This window comes from Bos grunniens, chromosome 28 (assembly GCF_055505025.1).
Source record: "Bos grunniens cultivar Pamir isolate PY7600 chromosome 28, Bosgru_T2T1.0, whole genome shotgun sequence".
NCBI classification, from domain to species: Eukaryota; Metazoa; Chordata; class Mammalia; order Artiodactyla; family Bovidae; genus Bos; species Bos grunniens.
The window spans coordinates 3,079,706-3,101,827 of record NC_141192.1 but is presented as its reverse complement, the minus strand read 5'-3'; the positions used below and the strand labels follow the sequence as shown (position 1 = coordinate 3,101,827).

The following is a 22,122-nucleotide window of genomic DNA, read 5'->3' as shown; positions in this document are numbered from 1 at the left end:
GAATTTGCTCATGATATAATTATTGCTAGATTTGATTTGCTGACTTTTTAAAAATATTTTTTGTTTGTGAGAAAGTTCAGCCCTTCACACTTTCTTTACTATTTTTACTGTCACATTTATGCTGGCCTAAGCAGTTGGGTGGTGTTCCCTCTTAGCTGTGTAATAGAACTTGCCAGTAAAACCTCAGGACCCTGATGTTCCCATGTGAGAACATTTATTCTTTTTTCTTTTATCCTTTTTTTTAAAAGAGCAGCTTCTTTATTGAGACATAACACCATAAACTTCGCCCCTTTAAAATGTACAATTGAATGTTTTTCTTGTATATTCACAGAATTATATGATCGTTACCACAACTGATTAGAACATTTTTATCACACAAAAAAGAAACTCCATACCCATTATCCATTATTTTCCATTTCTTCCGCCCCTACCTCCAGTCCCCGGCAACCATTAATTTATCTTCTGTCTTTACTGACTTGTCTGTTCTAGATATATCATATAAACAGAATAGTCGAGTATGTGATTTTTTTGTTTCTGGTTCTTTCATTTAGCATAATGTTTTCAGGTTCATCAATGTTATAGCATGTATCAGTACTTAATTCTTTTTATTGACAAATAATATTCCAGTGTGTATACCACAGTTATCGTCTCCATAACGGCTGATGGGCATTTGTGTTGTTTTCACGTTAGGGCTATTATGAGTAATACTGCTGTGAACATTCATGAACAAGATTTTTGTGGATACATGTTTGTGTATCTCTTGGCTAGATACCCAACTAGTGACTAAGTCATACGGTAACTCGATGTTTAATATTTCGAGGAACCACAAATCGTTATCCAGAGTGACTGCACCATTTTATGTTCTTACTAGTAGTGTGTGAGGGTTTAGTTTGAACATCTTTTTGTCAACTCTTGTCATTATCTCTTTGACTATAGCCCTCCTAATGGGGATGATGTGGTATCTTATTGGGCTTTTGATTTTCATTTCCTTGAAGGCTATTGATATTGAGAATCTTTTCAGGTGCTTGTTGGCTACTTGTGTATCTTCTTTGGACAAAAGTCTATTAGACTCTGCACCTTTTAGAAATTGAGGTGACATTGGTTTATAGCTATATGTTTCCTGTGTACAACATTATAATTCGACTTCTGTATATACTATAGTGTCCTTGCCACCAAAAATCTTGTTTCCATTCACCACCATACAGTTGATCTCTCGTACCCATTTTGCCCTCCTGCAACCCTCCTTCCCTTCCTCTAACCACCAGTCTGTTATCTGTATCTGTGTTTTTATTTTGTTTCTGGTTTTTTTTTTGGCTGCACAGCATATGGGATCTTAGTTCCCCAACCAGGGAAAGTGAGATTCCTGCAGTGGGAGCATGGAGTCTAACCTCTGGGCAGCCCCGGAATTCCTTGTATGGCTTTGTTTTCGTTTTGTTCTATTTATTCAATTATTTTTGTACTTTTTACATTCCACATATGAGTGAAATCATACACTATCCTTTCCATCTGACATTTCAAGTAACATAATACCCCCAAGGTCCATTTATATTGTAAATGGCAAGAGTTCACATTTTTATGGCTGTGTAGGATTCCGCTGTGTGTGCATGCGTACCACATCTTCTTATCCATTAACCTGTCGATGGGCCCTTCGATCATTTCCTTATCTTGGCTATTGTAAACAAAGCTGCAGTGAACGTAACAGTGTGTACATCTCTTTGAATTAATGTTTTCATATCCTTTGGATAAATACCCAGGAGCAGAATAACTGGACCATATGGTGGTTCTGTTCCTAATTTTTTGCAGAATCTCCACCATGTTTACTTACATTCCCACCAACAGTGGATGAGGTTCCTTTTCTCTGTACCCTCGCAAATACTCGTTATCGCCTTTTTTTTCTTTTTTAGTAATAGCCACCCTGTTGGGCATGAGGTAATATCTTATTGTGATTTTGCTTTGCATTTTCCTAATAATTAGTAATGTTGAACATTTTTTCAGGTGCCTGTTGGCCACCTGTATGTAATCTTTGGAATGTCTACTTAGAGTTCTGTCCATTTAAAAAGATGGTTCTTTTGTTGTTGACTTGCCTGAGTTCTTTATACATGTTTTGATTACTATAGCTTTGTAGTATAATTTGAAAGTAGAGAGTGTGACACCCTCAGCTTTGTCCTTTTCTTCTCAGAATTGCTTCGGGTGGTCAAGGCCTTCTGTGGCTCCATGCAAATTTTAGAACTTTTACATTCCACTTCTGTGAAAAACATTGTTGAAATTTTGATAGGAATTGCATTGAAGCTGTAGATTGTTTTTGGTAATATGGAAAAATTTTAACAATAGTAATTCTTCCAATACTGTAGTAAGTAAGAATGGTGAGAGTGCGTATACTTGTTTCTGATCTAAGAGAACACGCTTTGTTTTTCACTGTTCAGGAAGATGTCAGCTGGATTTGACATGTAAGTTATTGATGACCTTTATTCATTTTACTGAGAGTTTTAAAAATCATAAGTGGATGTTGAATCTTGTCAGATGCTCTTCCTGCATCTGTTGAGACACTCGTATGATTTGATCCTTTTGTTTGTGTGGTGTATCACACTGGTTGATCTGTGAACGTTGACTCACACTTGTACCCTTAGAATAAGCCCCACGTGAGGAGGGCGCATAACCCTTTCAGAGCACTGTTGCATTTAGTTCGCTACTGTTTTGTTGAGAATTTTTGCATCTATGTTTATCAAAGACATTGGCCTCTAATTGTCTTCTCTGTTTTGTTCTTGTCTGGTTTTGGTATCAGGGTAGTGCTGGCCTCATAAAGTGAATTAGGAAGCATGCCCCTGTCTCCAGGTTTTTGCTTGACACCCTTCTTTTAATGTTTGGTGGATTTTGCCAGTTGTCTGATCTTGGGCTTCTGTTTTGGGGATATTTTTGATTACTGTTTCCGTCATCAATAGTGATCAGTCTATTCAGATCTTCTGTTTCTCCATGAATCAGTCTTAGAAAGTTGTTTGTTCTAAGACTTCATCCATTTCCTTTAGTTTGTCCAATTTGTTGATGTAAAGCAGTTCAGAGTACTCTCTTACAATCCTTTGTATTTCTGTGATATCTGTTGTAATTTCTCTTGTTTCTGATTTTATGTGAGCCTTCTCTCTTTTTATCTTGGTGGGTCTAGCTAAAAATTTGTCAATTTTGCTCGTCTTTTCAAAGAATCAGGTTTTAGTTTCATTCTACTGTCTTTTTAGTCTCTAAAAATAATTTATTTCCACCAGGTTTTTTTGTTTATTTCCTTCCTTCTACTGACTTAGGACTTTGTTTCTTCTTCTTTCCTACTTCTTTAGGTGTAAGCTTAGACTGTTTTTTTGAGATTTTTCTTATTTCTTAGGGTAAGCCTGTGTTGCTATAAACTTCCCTGTTGGAACTGTTTTTGCTGCATCACATAGATTTTGGTGTGGCATATCTTCACTCGAATTTGTCTTCAGGTATTTTTTGACTTCTCCTTTGATTTCTTCATTCAATAGTTGCTCAGTACCACGCTGTTTAGCCTTCACATATTGTGATTTTCCCATCCTTTTACTTGTAATCGACTTACAGTTTCATACAGGTGGTTGGAAATGTGCTTGATATGATTTCATTCTTAAACCTATTGAGACCCGTGTCCCAACATATAGTCTGTCCTGGAGAATTTCCATGTGCACCTGAAAAGCATGTGTGTTCTGCTGATTTTGGATGGAATGTTCTGTATTTATTTGAGTGTGTCTACTCTAATGTTTCACTTAAGCCCCATGTTTCCTTACTGAATTTCTGTCCAAATAATCTGTTGATGTAAGTGAGGGTATTAAAGCCCCTACTATTCTTATGTGGTTGTCAATGTCTCCCTTTAGGTTAGTTAAAATTACTTCATATATACTGGTATTCCTATATTAGGTCCACATATATTAACACTTGCTATGTCTACTTGAGGGATTATCCCCATTTTTTCTCTTGTTATCTCTTTTGGCCTAAAGTCTATTTTGTTCACTATGAGTATGGCTATACCTGTTTTTTTGTTGGTTTTTGCTGCCATTTGCCTAGAGTATAATTTTCCATGTCTTCACTTTGAACCTGTATTTGTCTTTAGAGCTGAGATGACTCTCCTGGAGACAGCATATAGTTGGGTCTTGCTTTTTAACCCACCCAGCCACTCTTTCAATGGGTGAATTCAGTACATTTACATTTAGGGTGATTATTGACATGCAAAGTCTCAGTATTGCCATCCTACCTTTTGTTTTCTGGTTGCTCTGTATCTTCATAGTTTCTTTCCCCTTGCTTTTCTGTCATTTCATTTGGTGGTTTTATGTGGCGTTTTCCTAAATTTTCTGTTGTTCATGTTTGATGTCTCTGCTCCGGATTTTGGTTTTATGGTTGCCGTGTGGTTTGTATACACTGTTCCATAGGTGGCTGTGCTGCGTGTGTGCTCAGTCGCTCAGTCGTGTCCGACTCTGAGCCCATGGACGATAGCCCTCCAGGCTCCTCTGTCCATGGAATTTTCCAGGCAAGAATACTGGAGTGGGTTGCCATTTTCCCACTTCAGGGGATCTTCCCAACCCAGGGCTTGAACCTGTGTCTCTTGTATCTCCTGAGCTGGCAGGCAAATTCTTTACCACTGTGCCACCTGGGAACCCCATTTCATAGGTTGCTGCTGCTGCTTCTAAGTCGCTTCAGTCATGTCCGACTCTGTGTGACCCCATAGACGGCAGCCCACCAGGCTCCCCCGTCCCTGGGATTCTCCAGGCAAGAACGCTGGAGTGGGTTGCCATTTCCTTCTCCAATGCATGAAAGTGAAAAGTAAAAGTGAAGTCATTTAGTCGTGTCCAACTCTAGCGACCCCATGGACTGCAGCCTATCAGGCTCCTCCGTCCATGGGATTTTCCAGGAAAGGGTACTGGAGTGGGGTGCCATTGTTCTTTTTCTACTGAGAAGTTGTCATTTTCATTTGCTCATACAGATTTTATCTTTTTATTCTTCCCTTTTAGTTTTGTTGCCACAAATTATTCCCTTTTGTGTTGTGAGTTTATTACCAAATTGAAGTAGCTATTTTTTTTTAATGCTTTTATCCCCCTTGGACCTGTATGCTCTAATTGCTTAACAACTTATCCTGATACAGAGTTGCAGCTTTCTGATTCTGTCTATTACCTACTCAAAGTTTTGGGGACTTTTGCTCCTTTGTTTAAGGTAGAAGCGCTCCTTTCAGCATTTCTTATCAGGCACGTCTAGTAGTGATGAACTCCCTCTGCTTTTGTTTGTCTAGGAAAGATTTTATTTCTTCTTCATATCTGAAGGATAACTTTTCTGGGTAGAGTATTCTTGGTTGACAGTTTTACTCTTTCTATATATTGAGTATATTATTCCATTCTCTCCTGGCCTATAGCATTTCTGCTGAGAAATATAATAACCTAAAGCAGGTAACTTGTAGGTTACTGTCTTTTTTTACTCCTGATCATCTTTAAAATTCTTTCTTTATCACTGACTTTTGACAGTTTTAATGTAATGTCTCATGGAGAAGATCTTTTTGCATTGAATAACTGGGAGTTCTATTAGTTTTATGGACTTATATATCCAGTTTCTTCCCAGATTTGGAAAGTTCTCAGCTCTTGTTTCTTTAAGTAAACTCTCTTCTTCTTTGGGGATACCCATTATCTCTAAGTTGCTTTTTCTTATCAAATTGGATAATTCTTATAGAGTTTCTTCATTAAAAACATCTTATTTTCTTACTTCTTTTAACCAAATCATCTCTAGATTTCTAACTCTGAACTCTCTAATTCTCTCTTCCATATGGTCCGTTTCTAGTGCTTTCTAGTCCATTCTTCATCTCATTTATTGAGTTATTCAGCTCCAGAATTTCCATTGGTTCTTTTTAAGACTTGCAATCTCTTTGGTAAAGTATTCCTTCTGCTTATTAATTTTACTCTTGACTCATTGAGTTGCCTTCTTGAGCATTCTCTTAGTTAATTGAGTTTTCTCCATGATGGCTCTTTTGAATTCTGTCAGTTAGATCACAGTCTTTGAGGCTTTAAGTTTAGTTTCTAGAGAGTTGTTCTTTTCTTCCTGTGATACTGTGTTACTGGTTTTTCGTGGTGCTTGATGAGTTGTTCCTCTGCCAGTGCATTTGAAGGAGGAAATGTCTCTCTTATTTAGGTGAAGCTTTGTTTACTTTGAGTCTAACAATTCAAGTTCCCATTTAAAAGGCCTTTCTTTTGTTTTTCAGTAGGTGGTGCTGTAGCCCAAGTTTTGGGCTTCTCTTGGTGGCCTCTGGCTTTATTTGAAAATCAGCCCTTTCCACCCTGCGGCAGCTCTGCCAGGGGTGTCCCTGTGGTCTCCCTGCCCCTGCTCTTCCTCTAGGATGGCTGGTGCCTTAGTGCTGCCAGGGCTGCTGCCATCACTGGCACTTCTGCCTGGGGCACTTCTGCCTGGGGCACTGGCATGGCAGGCACTTCTGCCACGTCTGGGGTCACCTGGGTCGTGGGCACTGCCGCCGCTGTGGGGAAAGAAGGACCAGGGTCATTGGTGTCCTCACTGCTCCCAGGGTTGCCGCGTTCATCGGCACTGCTGCTGGGAGGCGGGCGCCCGGAGCTGTAGGGCGCAGCTTTGGCTGGAGGGACCAGCATCGTGGGTCCCGCCACCATTGCTGCCCGCTCCCTGTGGCTGTGGGTGCCGCTGTGGCTGGGAGGCCCACGTCCTGTGTGCCGCTCTGTTGCTGCTACCAGGTTCAGCTGCTACCAGCTGAAGCTCTGGGCTGGCTGCTGTGGCTGTGGTGGGGGCCAGGATCCCAGCACTGTCTTTGTCCCTGGTTCTGCCTCCTCTCCCTGGAGTATTCTTGCCTGAAGAATCGCATGGACAGAGGAGCCTGGTGGGCTATGGTCCATGGAGTCACAGAGTTGGACGCGACTGAGTGACTAACACGGCCTCCTCCGTGTGCTCCAATTCACCCGCCTTTGGATATACAGATGTGTGGGTCTCTCCAGCATGCTGGTGGGATGAGCACAGGAAGCTTGTGGAGGCGTGAATGTTTTACTGAAGCAGGAGAAACAAAGGGAGCTTTTCACAGCACCATGGTGCTGGTGTCTGCCTTCAAAGCCTCTGCGTGTGTGTGTGTGTGTGTGTGTGTGCGGGTATGTGTGTGTGTGTGTATTTGTCCTGCTTTTTCTGGATACTCCCACAATAATAGTGATGATCTGCTAAATGTTCTGACACAATAGCCTGCAATTTAAGGTTTGGGCCGTAACTTGTAGATGGCATCAGGCCTGATTCTTTATAGATAACTCCTGTGTCAAATGTCATCCTGATTTTACAATGAGTAATTTTTAAATGTATGAGAGTCAGATTTCATAAATAGAACAATTTTTTCTCATTAAAAATAAATGCATCACCCTTGACCTTCCCTAATGGTTAGAAAAGAGGAAGTGCAACCCCAGCCTCTTCTGAGAGAGTCTGTGGGGTAAAGGACAGGGCAGTGGGCTGGACATGGGGGACAGGGTGCTCACCTGTGCCCTCCACCAACGCTTGGCATCCCCCTGGCGAGCGACTGGCCTCGGCTCTGTCTATACAGTGGGCCCCGGTCTCCAGGAGGAAGACGAAAGCCGTGGGCCTTGGACTCAGGCCTGTGTGCTCTACACCTCAGTGGCCGGGCTCCTTGAGACTTTGCCTTCCTCGCACTGTGCCTTGATTTCTCAGTTTGAGTGTAGGGGTAGTAAGAGTGTCCGCATGGAGGGCCGTTGTGAGTTGAGCACTGGAGATGATACTGCCCTCAGTCGCAGTATCACAGCTGCTGTTTACTGAGCGCTTGTGTCCAGAGACCGTGCTTTGCTCTTCAGAGGCATTGTGGGTGTGTGTCAGTCTCTCAGTCATGTCCGACGCTTTGTGACCCCATGAACACTAGCTCACCAGGCTCCTCTGTCCAAGGAATTCTCCAGGCAAGGATACTGGAGGGGGTTGCCACTTCCTTCTCCAGGGGATTGTCCCAACTCAGGGATCGAGCCCAGATCTCCCCCATTGCAGACAGATTCTTTTCCATCTGAACCACCAGGGAAGCCCTCAGAAGCATTAGTTAATCTATATAACTATGATGCAGTAACATTTTTTACCAAATAGAAGATATATAGTATATAAATACCAAATATATACTGTGACTTCCAGAATACAGAATATATAATACCCATGAAACACACACACCACCCCCTCATAGCGTGCATCTCTCTCTCTCTCTCTCACACACACACACACGCACGCACCACACCACACACGGCGGTAGAGCTCAATAAAAGGCAGCTGCCATGGCGATGGACCGTGCTGAGCTTCTCTGGTATTTCCCAGATCCTTCTCCCTGGGATGGATGATGTACTTCTAGGCTGGCTGATCCACAGTGTGGGTCTGGAGAAGGTGGACAGCACATTGGGTCAGATGTCTTTTTAAATCATGAAAGGGTATTGAATATAGCCAAATGTTTTTTCTCTATCCTTCGAGGTGATCATTTTTTTCCCTTTGTTTATCAATGTGGTGCACTGCACTGATTGTTTTTTAGTGTTGAACCCCGCTTGCTTTCCTGGGATGAATCCCACTAAACCATGGTATATAATGCTAGGCTGTTGGATTTGTTTTGCTAGTTTTTTGTTGAGGGTTTTTGCACATATATGAATGAGGGATATTGGTCTGTAATTCTTTTTTCTTTGTGTGGCTTTAGTATCGGAGGAATAACGCGGGCTTCCTTGTTGCTCCTTGAACAGGTCAGACATACCCCCACTTTGGGGGCTTTTGCACTGGCTATCCTCTTTGCTTAAAATGCTTTTCCTCTGGATATCTGCATCCCCTTTGTCAAGTCCGCCCAAATGTTGCCTTTTCAAAGAAGCCAATTCTACCACCCAAGTTAAAATTGTAAATTTTTTCCCTCTTACACCCAATGTTCTAAATTCTTTCTCTTTTCTGCATAACATTTATCATCTTTCTTCATAATATGTAATTTCTTTTTTATTATTCTATTACATTATTAAATATACTATATAATAATATATGACATGTATTGAGTATATATTTTACAATGCTATTTATAGTATAGTAAAAATGGCACCCCACTCCAGTACTCTTGCCTGGAAAACCCCATGGATGGAGGAGCCTGATGGGCTGCAGTCCATGGGGTCGCGAAGAGTCGGACACGACTGAGCGACTTCACTTTCCCTTTTCACTTTCATGCATTGGAGAAGGAAATGGCACCCCACTCCAGTGTTATTGCCTGGAGAATCCCAGGGACGGGGGAGCCTGGTGGGCTGCCGTCTATGGGGTCGCACAGAGTCGGACACGACTGAAGCGACTTAGCAGCAGCAGCACCAAAGCTTATATAGCAATAGGAATTTTTATTATTTGTAATTTACCTGTTTATCATGTTCACCTTTATTGTCTATACCCTTCTTCTCGCTTACCAGGTGTGGGTTTTGCTTTGTTTAGCTCCTAGATGTATCCAGCGTGCCAGGAAGATACTTAGGTCGACACATGTCTGCTTGGTACTGAACTGGACAAATCAACACCAAGTGTCAGAAGCACTCTTGGTGCCTTAGCCGTCCTTCGGGGCTGGTGGCGCCAAGAGCAGTATCATTGTGGGCTGTAAAAGCAATGCTGGAGGCAAGATGTTTGACAATCAAGTGTTTGTGATTCAGGATTCCTCTTGTGATTTGTTTCCCTTTGTTTTTCTTTGTATTGCTACTTTCCCAATTAGCATGCAGTTAAAGTCTTTTTTTTGGTGTAAACTCTGGGTCTTAGGTCACGCGCAGTGTCTTGTGACCGCCACCACAGTCAGGATATGAACAAACAGCCCCACCCCTTGAAGTAATTCTGAGTGGTGTCCCTTCATAATGAAACCCTTTCGCAATCCCTAACCCCAGGCAACCACTGAGCTATTCCTTTAGCTTCATCATTTTCAGAATAACATGTAAACACAAGCACAAGTGTGTATCTTTTGAAGCTGGCTTTTGAAACTCAGCACAAGGCCTTTGAGATCTATCCAGCTGGTTGTATCAATAGTTCTTACATTTTTATTACTGAGTAGTATTCCACTGTGTGGATGAAAATATTTTCTCCCAGTCTATAACTTTTTGTTTCATTTTTTAAAGTGTCTTTCACAGGGTGAAATTTAACAATCGATTTGCCTCTGCCTACAAAAATCCTGCTGGGATTCTGATTGGGATTGTATTAAACAGCATCTATAGATGAATTTGGAGAGGATTAAGACCTTAACTACATTGAGTATTCCAATCCATAAACAGACTGTTTTTCCATTTATATAAATCTATGATTTTTTTTAAAAATCAAGGTATATAGTATTCAGCATACAGAGCAAGCACATTTTTAAAATTAGATTTATTCTTATGTTTTGGGAGCATGATTTTAAATGATATTTTAAATGTTTTGTATCCCAACTGTTTACTTCTAGTAGGAATGTGATCAATTTCTGAATGTCACTGTGCATCCATGCTAATTCATTTATCTTTTCTACGAACTTTTATTTTTTTTAAATAGACTGCTTGGGATTTTTTTTTTCTATGTGACAATCATATTGTCTGTGAATAGTGACAGTTTTATACCTTCCTTTCCAATCTGTTGTTTCAGCATGATGTTGCATAGGAATGGTGAGAGAGGACATACTTGCCTTGTCTTTAAGCTTGAAGAGAAGGTCTTCAGTCTTTCAGCATCAAATATTCTATTAGCTGAGTTTCTTTGGTAGATGTCCATTGTCAAGTTATGAGTGATTCCTTCTATGTCTATTTTACCAAGGGTTTTTAAAAAAATCATAAACAGATGTTGAATTTTTAAAATGTTTTTTTCTGCGTATGATCATATTTTTCTTCTTTAATTTAATAATATAATAGATTATATTGACTCATTTTTGACCAGTGAACCAGCCTTGCAGGATAAGACAGATTGGCCACAATGCCTTATTTATTTTGTGTATGGTTATATTTGTTTTTGCAATAGTTTGTTGAGAATTTGCACCTGTTTTTATAAGCGATGTTGGCAGACAATTTTCTTTTCTTGTACTGGCTTTGTCTGCTTTTGATATCAGAGTCATACTGGTCTCACAAAATGCATTCGAAAGTGTTCTCTTATATATTTTGAAGGAAGTTGTATAGAATTGGTGTTATTTATCTTTTAAATGTATGGTAAAATTCACCAGTGGAAACATCTGGGCCTGGAGTTTTCTTTGTGGAAAGGTTTTAGAGTACATATTTAGTTTTTGTAATCGTTGTAAAACTGTTCTGTTTATTTATTTCTTCTTGCTTACTTTTGGTATTTTGTAGCTTTGAAGGAACTGGTCTGTTTTATCTAGGTTGTCCAATTTGTGTGCACAGTTATTTGTGATGTTTTCTTATCCTTTTAATGTCTGTGGGCTGTGTAATGGTAGTCTCTCTTTCATTTATAATATTGGTAATTTGTGTCTTTTTTCCTTCTTTGCTAACTTAGCTGGTGGTTTTTCAGTTTTTAAAACTTTTTCACATAATTAGACCTTTACTTCATTTTTCCTCTATTGTTTTTCAATTTATAGTTTCAGTGATTTTTGCTGTTTTCTGATAATTCCAACCACTGTGTCATCTCCACCTTGGCATCTGTTATATTTTTCCATGTGAGATATTCTGATTTCCCTCCTTTGTTCTAAGCTGAGTAACTTCAGATTATATCCTGGGCATTTTTGATGTTATGAACTCTGGCCCTCATTGCCATCTTCTGGAGAATGTTGATTATTTTGCTTTAGCAGGCAATTGACCCGATGAGGTTCAAGCTGCAAATTCTTATCCACCTTTCTTGGACCATGTGTCCAGTATCAGTCTGGTTTTCAAAGATTTTACTGGGCAAGTTGATGTACCTTCTAATTGTCCCATGCCAGTCTTGGGTGGTAGTTTATCCCTGAGTTCAGTTCTCAAAGTCTTTGGAATGTGGTTTAGGGTCAGATCCACTCATGTGCAGCTCAGAATTGAGCCCAGAGGTTGATATACAACTTAATGACTTCACTGTCTTAAATCTCTTCTTCATCATTTTCCCAACACTTTCTGGCTCCTCGGGGTCCCTTCCTTCCTCCTCTGTCTAGAAAGCTAGAGCTTTAGTTTATCTGCTCTGCCATACACTTCCCACCACTGCATCTGTCTCTGGGGCCAAGCAGGGAGAGGAAATAGAGAGACAAAAGCAATGGAGATTTTGGCCTGACTCTTGGGACCAGAACTCCTCTGGTCAGAGAGAAGGTTTCCGCCCCCTCAAGAATTTCAGATACCAGTCTGACTGCTGCTGCTGCTGTGAGATTTCTTGAGGGATGAGTGAGAAAGAATGGATGGAGAAGTCCAACAAAGAAAACTCCAGGGATTCCCCTCCATGGTCTGTGACCTGTTGGAGCCTCCTTTCCCACTCCTTAGACCTAAAATAGAGCCTTCTCTTAGAGCTCAGTCTGTCCTGTCCACACTCGCTACACAGTTCTTACTTCCTATAAGCCCATTCCAGAGGATGCTGGATGGGGAAGCCCCGGGATGCTTTTGGTTTGGTTTCCTTCTCTGCTGTGGTTCACTTTTCAGAGTACTTGGAGAGCTGCTCATGCTTTCCGTGTGGGTTTTAAGTTGCATTCAGTGGGTGGGACAGTGCATACACCATCTTGAAGAAAGCCAGAAGTGTCCTGTGTGTGTTTTCAATAAAGAATGAGAGCTTCTCCATTTCCCGCCTATGTGGAGAGAGGATAGGGGTCCAGGAAACTAACTTCCACTGAACATCAGCTCTGTGCTGGGCTCTGTGTCTTAGCGCACAATGGCATTGTTCTGTGACTCTGTGCAGAAAGTATGGTGTTGCACGGCTCTTGTACGGTTAGAGGGAGTTAGGCTCAGATTAATTAGTTCAAGATCATTTAGATAGGCTCAGCTGGTAAAGAATCCATCTACAAGGCAGAAGACCTTGGTTTGATTCCTGGGTCAGGAAGATCCCCTGCAGAAGGTATAGGCTACCCACTCCAGTATTCTTGGGCTTCCCTGGTGGCTCAGATGATAAAGAATCAGCCTGCAATGCAGGAGACCTGGGTTCAATCCCTGGGTTGCAAAGACCCCCTGGAGAAGGGCATGGAAACCCACTCCAGTATTCTTGCCTGGAGAATCCCCAAGAACAGAGGAGCCTGGTGGGTTAAAGTCCATGGGGTCGCAAAGAGTTGGACACGACTGAGCAGCTAAGCACAGCACAGCATAGCATACAGATAATAAGTGGGAGGCTGCAAATGGCCTGTCTTAGAGAGATCCAGAAAGTTGTGTGGAAAGCAAAAGAGACTATAAAGCTCAAGCCTGACGTCCTGCTTCCCTCTCTCTGCAGGACAGATGACAGTGATGCTGTGATCATGCACCCCGGGGTCCTGTGCATCATGGTGAGGCTGCTGCCTCGCTTGTACCACGAAGACCACCCTCAGGTACTTGTTGATGAACACACAGGTTTGTCTTTTTCACATGACTGATCTTTTAGGCTCCTCTGGCCAGAGGCTCCCTTTCCCTTTTTTTACCTTTGCCCCCAGTCCCTGCAGGGGAGTATCAGTGGTTCTGAGACCTTTGATTGAGTGCTACCCACCCTTCCATGGCCCCTCAAAACAGATTGTTCTGTTGATGAAGTGACCATATAAAAACAACAACCAAGCAAAACTTGAATGAAATTATTTACCTTCATGAGGCAAGTCCGGTGTAAGTGATGCTCACAGCACTGGACATGGGTGGGGCCAGGAGTCCTTCAGTCCCATCCATTGATTCGTCACTGGGATACTGGCTGTCGCCCTGGCTCGGTGCTGTACAGGATGTGCAGAGCTAATGGGATGAGCACCGAGCCCTGTCCAAGGAGCCTGCATCTGTGCTGGGGACTGGGAGGTGGTGGTGAGGCAGACAAAGTAACTAGGCTCACAAATGAATATACAATTAAAATTTGCCACAGGTGATATTAAGGGGGGGGGAAATGGGCTGCTGAGAGTGAATAATGGGAATGGAAGTGGGGGGAAGACCTAATTAAAGATACAAAGAACTGACTCATTTGAAAAGACCCTGATGCTGGGAAAGAGTGAAGGTGGGAGGAGAAGGGGATGACAGAGGGTGAGATGGCTGGATGGCATCACCGACTCGATGGACAGGCATTTGAGCAAGCTCCGGGAGTTGGTGATGGACAGGGAAGCCTGGCATGCTGCAGCCCATGGGATCGCAGAGTCGGACACGACTGAGCAACTGAACTAGATGAAGGGGTGGAAGTCAGGGAAGCCATCTCTCAGACAGTGACATATCAGCAGAGCCCTGAAAAATGAGTAGCAATGAAGCAGGTGGGGATGAGCCTGCTGAAGGCAGCTGGGGTGAGAGCAGAGCAGGAGCACTGAAAATGGGCTGGATGTGGTGGGCGGAGGAAGGCGCAGCCCTGCCAAGGGATGGGTTTCATCCCACGGGCAACATGAAGTCTCTCTTGAATGGAGGTGTATGCCATCCGGTTTTTGTATTATAATCTCTCTTGTTGCCTGGAAGGTGGCCTGGGGAGTTAGACAGCCTTGTCCACAGTCTGGTGATGCATGATGGTAGCCCAGTTAAGGTGGCGTCTGTGGGAAAGTGTGCAGAGCAAGGAGTCAGGAGACCTACTGTGAGATAGACTCAAGGCCCTGAGATTAGCGGGATTCAGGGAGTGGGAAGACGGGGAAGGCAAGGCATCTCTCAGCTCCTGACCCAGCAGCACTGATGGCCCGAGATTGTATGAGCGAGAGCGTCGAGCCTCAGAACAAGACAGATTCTCAGGAAGTGCTCGCAATTTTTAAAACACGTTCTCTAGAGGTTCTAAGAAAGACACTGGAAGCTGAGGAAACCCTGGAAAACGTACATTTGAATTCGCAGCAGGTGAGAGGAAATGACTTGACTTGAGCAGCTACCATGTAGCAGGCCCAGCGTTACCCCCTTTCCCTGACTGCTGCTGCTAAGTCGCTTCAGTCGTGTCCGACTCTGCGACCCCATGGACTGTAACCCCCCAGGCTCCTCCGTCCATAGGATTCTCCAAGCAAGAATACTGGAGCGGGTTGCCATGCCCTCCTCCAGGGGATCTTCCCGACCCAGGGATCGATCCTGCATCTCTCCTGCACTGGCAGGCGGTTCTTTACCCCTAGCGCCACAGTGGGGAGTATCATTGTTCCAACTTCATCCAGTGGCAAACTGAGTCTCAGACAACATACATGCCGTTTAACGATTCTGAGTTTGTGGACGTAGTGTTCAATGCGGTCCTCCCTGCTGCCAGGGCTCCTGGTCTTTCCCTGCACAGCTGCAGATTCTGTGGGAGAATGGGAGTTCACAGGGATGTGGTCCAGCTCTGCCTTGCCCTTCGTTTAAGCCGTTGGGAGGATCCTGACGTCTCCTCCATGTAGCCCTCTCCATCTGGCCTCTACCTGTATCCCTACACCTGATTTCCTAGCAGGTCACACAGCAGCAGCTCAGGGTTCCCAAGGCACAAACACAGAAGCTGCCAGGCCTTCCAGAGACCCCTGCCTGGAACAGGCCAGCATTGCTTCCATGGCATTCTATTGGTCAAAGTGAATCAGAGGTTCAGCTTGGACTCAGCAGGAAGGGACATATGTCTCTTCTACTGATGTGAGGGGTGGCTTGTGTGTCCTAAAGGAGGAATTATTGGGGGGCATCTTTAAAGACCAGCCACCATGCTTGCCTCAGACATCTAACTGATGGATACAATTATTTGAGCCCTAAATCAAATGTCTTGGAGTCATTTAGTTATCTAAAGCCCAGGACCTCACTTTCTTCATGTTAGTGTTCAGGACAGAGTCTGCCTGAAGCATGTTGGAAACTAACACACAGGGAGGGTTACCTCTGTTCCAGGAACATTATTTAATCAATATTCATAACAAGTCATTAAAGTACATGAAATTCTCCCCAGTTTGTAGGTGCTTGAAGCTCAAGAAAGTTGTGCAGCTTCCTAAAATCATGGGGGTGGTGAGAGGAGATCTAAAACTCACTTCAGGCCCAAAGTCAAGTTGTGTTTGATGAATAAAACTCTCCTGTCTGCAGCTCTTCATGTGAGGTGATGCACCTTGGCACTGTACACTTTCCCAGTGGCAGTTGCCTTACTGTGAGGATGTCTGGCTTCCTTAGCTGTATTCATACCATGCAATGCACTTGCAAAGGGAGCAACCAAGCCTGTGGTTTGGGCGGTTAGCAATCAAACTGATTGCTGATGAGCGTGTTATTGCAAGTCTCCACCGTGAGGATGACTGATGAAGTGATGCAGAGCAGACAGTTGCCTGTCCTTCTCTCTCCCAGTGTATGAAGACTCTGTGGATGAGCCCGGGTTCCCAATAAACACCCTGAGTTGTCATGTCAGTGTGTGGGGAAGAACTTTCTCTCACCCTGCGATGGTAATTGGCCAAATTAAGTATGCAAATGAGGCTTCCACTTGGTAGGATACTTTTTCTCTATTCAGGTCACAGTAAGTAATTTAGGAAAATTCTAATTCTCACGCACTGTCTCTCACATATGCAAATGAAATGTAGTGGTGCATTTTCTCAAACATGTCCTGCAGATGCCAAATCAGCAGCTATTAAAAGTTGGATAATTGCAGTAATTAATTTCCAGAAGGGAGGGTGGGAAACCTCACGGCGACAAATGGAATAGTAAATCAGATGTGAAATGAGAGCCAGGCAAGAAAAGGCTGAGATGAAACTGACTGCAGGATTGCAGATGTGGGAGACTGAGAAAGGAGCTGGGGGTTTCAGCAGATGGCAGTGTTACAAGGAAGACGGACTGTGAGTTCCCACTCATCTCTCTTTAGATGGGCCTGGTGGGTCCCTATAGTTTTACCCACTGTGTGTTCCTCAGAGGCTCTTCCTACCTTATGGGTGAGAAACTGATAGCTTTCCAGGGTACAGGCATCGTTTTAGGAAGCAATTGCTTAACTACCTATATGGGTTGTCTGGTTTATTTCTAATTGTAGCCACATTGCATGTGTTCTGATCAAGACCAAAAGGGTTTTTTCCCCCCATCTCCAAAATGCTAGCTCCGTGAGTTGCTCTCGGAAACAGATAATCCAGCTAATTTTTTTTCTTGCCTCTTGTAGCATCACCAGCATTAAAATGAGACTGTAGGAATTTTATTGTGACTGTTGCTGTCCTAAGCATAAGGCAGAAATGGAGTCCAGCTCAGTTCTCTTGGAGCTGAGTTGGCCCCGGGCAGAAACAACTCATTGAGAAGAAAAGCCTTTACTCTTTCATGATGCTCAACAGCTACGTGGGCCTTGCCATAGGGATGTAGCTCTGGACTAGAACTCTGACTAATATAGGAGGCCTCTTTACTCCCCAGCAATCACTGCACTTCCATTCGGGTCTTAGCAGAGGGTTGTTTGCTGTGTACATGACAACAGGAACTCAGAGGCTGCGTAGCCAGATCCAGTTTTCCAGAGGTGGAGCTCAGCCTGTGTTGGGGCAGCCAATGCTGTGCGTGAATGTCTGTGAATAATTACTCAACACCTGTTAGGTTCCACTAGGGATTCAGAGACAAATGTCACTGGAATGCATAGTCTGAATTTGGTGGTGGGTACTCAGAGGAATAGGGAAGATAGACAACACTCTAACTGCACTAAAAGTTTGCCCACAGGGTTTTGGGAGAGAGGGAAGGGAAAGCCACACAGAGACGGCAACACTGCAGCCAGGCTTTAAAGAAAAGACCTGTCGATGTCAGATCAGACAGAGGAGGGACAGAGAGGACACTCAGACACAGAGGCACACGTAAAGAAGCCCATCTGGGGACTGCTAATAGTTCAGCTGGACTAGGACAAACCATGTGGCTAGACAGGCTGTGAGTGGGGCAAGAGAGGGAGGTTGCAGCCACATCGCGAGGGACCCTGAGCACCACGCCAAGACATGGATTTTGTTGGATCACCGCCCTTTATTATCGCTGTTATCATCATCTCCACTGCGTTTCCCTAAGCCCCTCTATGAGGCTCTGAGGATGACAGATTTGGGTCAGATCTCAGCTCTACCACTTAACAGTCACAGAACCATGGGGAATTATTCAGTCTCTGGGATCCTTAGCTTCCTTTGCTGTGGTATGGAGAGAATAATATCGTCTCCTCATGGCATGACTGTGAGGACCAGCTGAAGCAATGCAGGAGCACTTAGCGCAGTGAGCAGAGCATCCATGGCACCGTGGGGAGCACTTGCTGATTGGTGCAGTTACTGCTACAAGCTCCCAAAGCTCCACGAGCGTTTTATCATTTGCTCTTCATAACAACCCAGCAAGGTAGATATCAATAGTCCCATTTTGCAGATGAGGACTGGAAGCTTGTAGCAGTGAACTGACATCCTAGGTAGGTGGTGGATGTGCCCGATGGAAGGCCCTGGGACCTCCTGCCATTGTACCACGTTGCCTTCCCTATAGATGAGCGGTAGGCATGGGTGGGAGGCAATGGGAAAGCAAGGACACGATCAGACATTAGAGAGACTCTTGTCTGTCACCAGTCTGCACCTCCCCTCGCTGCTGGGTGTGTTCCAGCTTCTACTGTGACGGAAGCCTCCTGCACAGTGTGACAGGACAGGAAGAAGATCAGGCTTGGGCTGCACTCGTCCGTCAACTGATTTGCGCCTCAGTTTGGAAAGGGCACCATTTTCTGGAATTAGCCTGTATTTCAGACACTTTGAACTAATCATACAGGTTTCAAATAACTAAAGTATCGACAGCATTAATAGCCCTGGGTAGGATTGTGTAAGGGCAAGCTATTTGAAAAGAGTCATTTCCTTCAACAAGGAAATTGCCAAAGTAGGAGTCTTGTTTTGTCAAATTACAGCACATTAGAAATTTCAACTATTTTGAATTTCTATATTTCTTATGCTTTTTCATTCTGAACCCCACTCTCAAGTATTTCTATTGTTCCTGAGTGGGAAAATGTCATATTCTATTCAAAATCCAGGATACTTCTTAGGGTTATCTCTTAAATAGAGCAGATAGACATAATCTTGCATGGAGACGAAAAGCTTCAAAAGCAAGCCACAGCGGACATAGAATGATGGAGTGCAAGTGAGGTTGATGGGCTGAGCTCTGGTCCAATTATCCAGTGACTTTGCTTCTAGTCCTTTGCCATCATTATTTATGACGTATATGGGCCACCCCCCTTCTCTGCACATCAGTTTCAGCTACTCAGATATGGCCTAGATCATAAGGGTTGCAGACACAATGTCCTGGGGCCAGAAGTGTAAAGTGAATGTGTGGTGTAAACAATAGGGAGTGGTGAGGCCTGTGGCCATCGGGAAGGGCACTTGCCCAGCCTAAAGGCGCTCACACCTAGCTAGGGGGAAATCAAACCGAAGCCAGGCCAAACGGCCCCACCAATAAAACGCTTATACAGACCCTCAGTGTATGCCTCTTATGAGGTATTGGGTTCCCTTCCTCATAATGAGTGCATTCAGTTCAGTTCAGTTCAGTTCTGTCGCTCAGTCATGTCCGACTCTTTGCGACCCCATGAATCGCAGCACGCCAGGCCTCCCTGTCCATCGCCAACTCCTGGAGTTCACTCAGACTCACGTCCATTGAGTCAGTGGTGCCATCCAGCCATCTCATCCTCTGTCGTCCCCTTCTCCTCCTGCCCCCAATCCCTCCCAGCATCAGAGTCTTTTCCAATGAGTCAACTCTTCGCATGAGGTGGCCAAAGTGCATTACACAGTGTTAAAACCATGGGCTTTGAAATAAGACCAGGGTTGCGGTGCCAGTTCTGCCACTCATTACGTCACTTATGGAGACTGATGTAACCTTTTCAGTGGGGGGTATAGTTGGAGAGTTTTTAAAACCTTACCTGGAACACAATATGTGCTATCATTCCTTCTCTCTTTCTCTTCTGGTTTTTGTGACTCTGTGCTTCTAGGACTCTAAGTCATAGTATATAACATTTTGGAAATATTAAATGAAAGATAATATATTTTACATATATTTTAGGTGTATTTCCAGCTTCCATTACACAATTGATAAAGTAATTGATGAGTACAATTGATAACTAATCAGGGCTTTTACTGATAGACTGCAAGTAAAAGGGGTCAATATTCTGAAAACACTTGCATCCTACAAGACAAAGTACTTTCACAGATGCAATTCTTGTTGACTCTCACCAAAACCACAACAGACAGTGAGGGAGGTATTCTCAATATTCTCATTTTAAAGCTAAGGAAACTGAGGCTTAAGGGAAGTAAGTAACTAGCCCAAGTTTCCCATTAGTTAGTATCAAATCAACATGGATTGGTAGGTATTTGAGTGCCCTATGCCAAGACGATGTAGCAAGGGTGAATGTTTGGAAGCTCAAAAGCAACATACCAGGGCCGGAGCCCAGGTTGCTTGGAAATGGATCCCTCATCTTTACAAAAGACTGTGTGCTCTGCAGTCTTGTTCGAGGAATCTTCTCCAGGCAATCATGTATGCAAATCTATTAACAACAGCAACAGCAAAAATCTGTTCCAAAAGTATATCTTGAAAGAGTTGTGTCAGGAGTTACTTTGGCCACAGCTATAGAGACCTTCAGGGTAAGTTAATTACTCCTTTCCTGAGCTCCTTGAGGATGTAGCAGCCATAGGGGAAGGGTTCTGGCACAGAGCTGATGTTGGGTCTCATGGAGCCCTGTTGGGCTTCTCTGCCTGCCTGACCTAGCTATTGTGGGGCGAGGGTGTGTGTGTCCAAGGTGATGGAAACTCTTCACAAATGTTTCAGGTTTCAGACTCTGCAGGCATCTTCCCAGATGGATGTTTATCAGCTGGTTCCCCTGGTAATGGTCTCATGCCCCATCTCAGGGCTGACCACAGGCTCACTGTTGGGGAGGGATTTGGGGGCAGAGGGTGATCAAGCCTGGCTGGCAACTGTCTGTGATCCCCAGGTTTTCCTTGAAAGGCCAGACTCACTCTCACCCTTGGCCTTTGCGCCACTGTTTCCTCTCCTGGGAGGTCATTCCCTTGTTGACCTGGCTCTGTCCTCGTTGTCCGTCAACACTCAGTTGGCTCATCACCTTTCTGACCACCTTCTCAGCGCCCTGGGCCCTGTGCACCCGCTGAGTTCTAGTAAACCTTGTGCCCTGTGCTTGCGCTTACTCGGTGGCTACTGAGACACAGAGAGATGTGCTAGGGGAACAAGGATGAAAAGCCATTGTCTCAGGCATCGGTTCACAGTTCTCGATAAATAGAAGATAGATGCGAAGGTGGCCTGTCGAAGTGTGATGTTTATAATGACTCAAGTGCGGACACAGTGCTGGTTTGGATAGTCAGAAAAGTTTTACTAAGTGAAAGAACATGTGAATTGTCTCTTGAAAAATAATTAGGACCTCATCAAAAGGATGGGATTAGAAAGGACAGTCTCAACTTTGGGCATTAGTCAAAAAAGTTTTCAAAAGTGAAGATGTTACTGGCATAGAGTACAGGGTAGACCAAAGGGGATGTTGGGAAGTAAAGTTGGAAAGAAACTAATATTTTATAAGATCCCAGGCTCCTGTTATCAGGAAATATTGGCCATGATATGGATATAATTCGTAAAAGAAACAGAAGATTTAGAGCAGGTGCCCACATGCATCTTGGTCTTTGTTGCAAATTTATGCAAGTGCATCCCGGAAGCCACGCCTTTAGACATGGATTCTACAGATTCATTGGAATTTGGACCCTCTTACACCTAAACCAAGATCACAGCCTCCCATACCTACAAGGCTTTGTGGACACCACAGATGAGTGTATCAGGCTGGTGGGGACTGTGCAAACGGGAAAGTTTATGCCCTTGTAAAAGAAAGCTAATTCTAAGCAAACAAAGACAAAAAGCACAACAACTTGTCAAATGAAACACATCTGCGGGCCCCATTTACCTGTGATATCCCTGAAGAGCTGAGGCCACTTAGAGTGTATCGCCTCTCTTCCAAAACTATCAAATAAAGAGCACTGCAGCCAAACTGGAATAAGCGACGAACCCAAATTTAAGTAACTCAGTAGAAGTCCCCAGTTCTAAGTGTCTGGGGAGGAGACGCTGGTCATCTGATGGTTTTTAGTCTGAGTCAGGACTGTGGATTAATGTCCAGAAGACACACTCTGGACTACGGTACTCAAAGCCCACACCTCCTTGGAGGGACCGA

The 22,122-nt window shown here is 43.8% G+C and overlaps 1 protein-coding gene across 3 annotated transcripts in view; it reads left to right on the top strand.

Moving 5' to 3' along the window:
• The window catches only part of WDFY4 (WDFY family member 4), a 249,821-nt gene that overhangs the window by 57,061 nt on the left and 170,638 nt on the right, over positions 1–22,122 (top strand). For all 3 annotated transcript variants that reach the window (XM_086381617.1, XM_086381616.1, XM_086381618.1), the window contains exon 13: positions 13,342–13,435. In XM_086381617.1, coding sequence (XP_086237743.1) covers positions 13,342–13,435 — 94 coding nt within the window. The remainder of the gene's footprint in view (positions 1–13,341; positions 13,436–22,122) is intronic.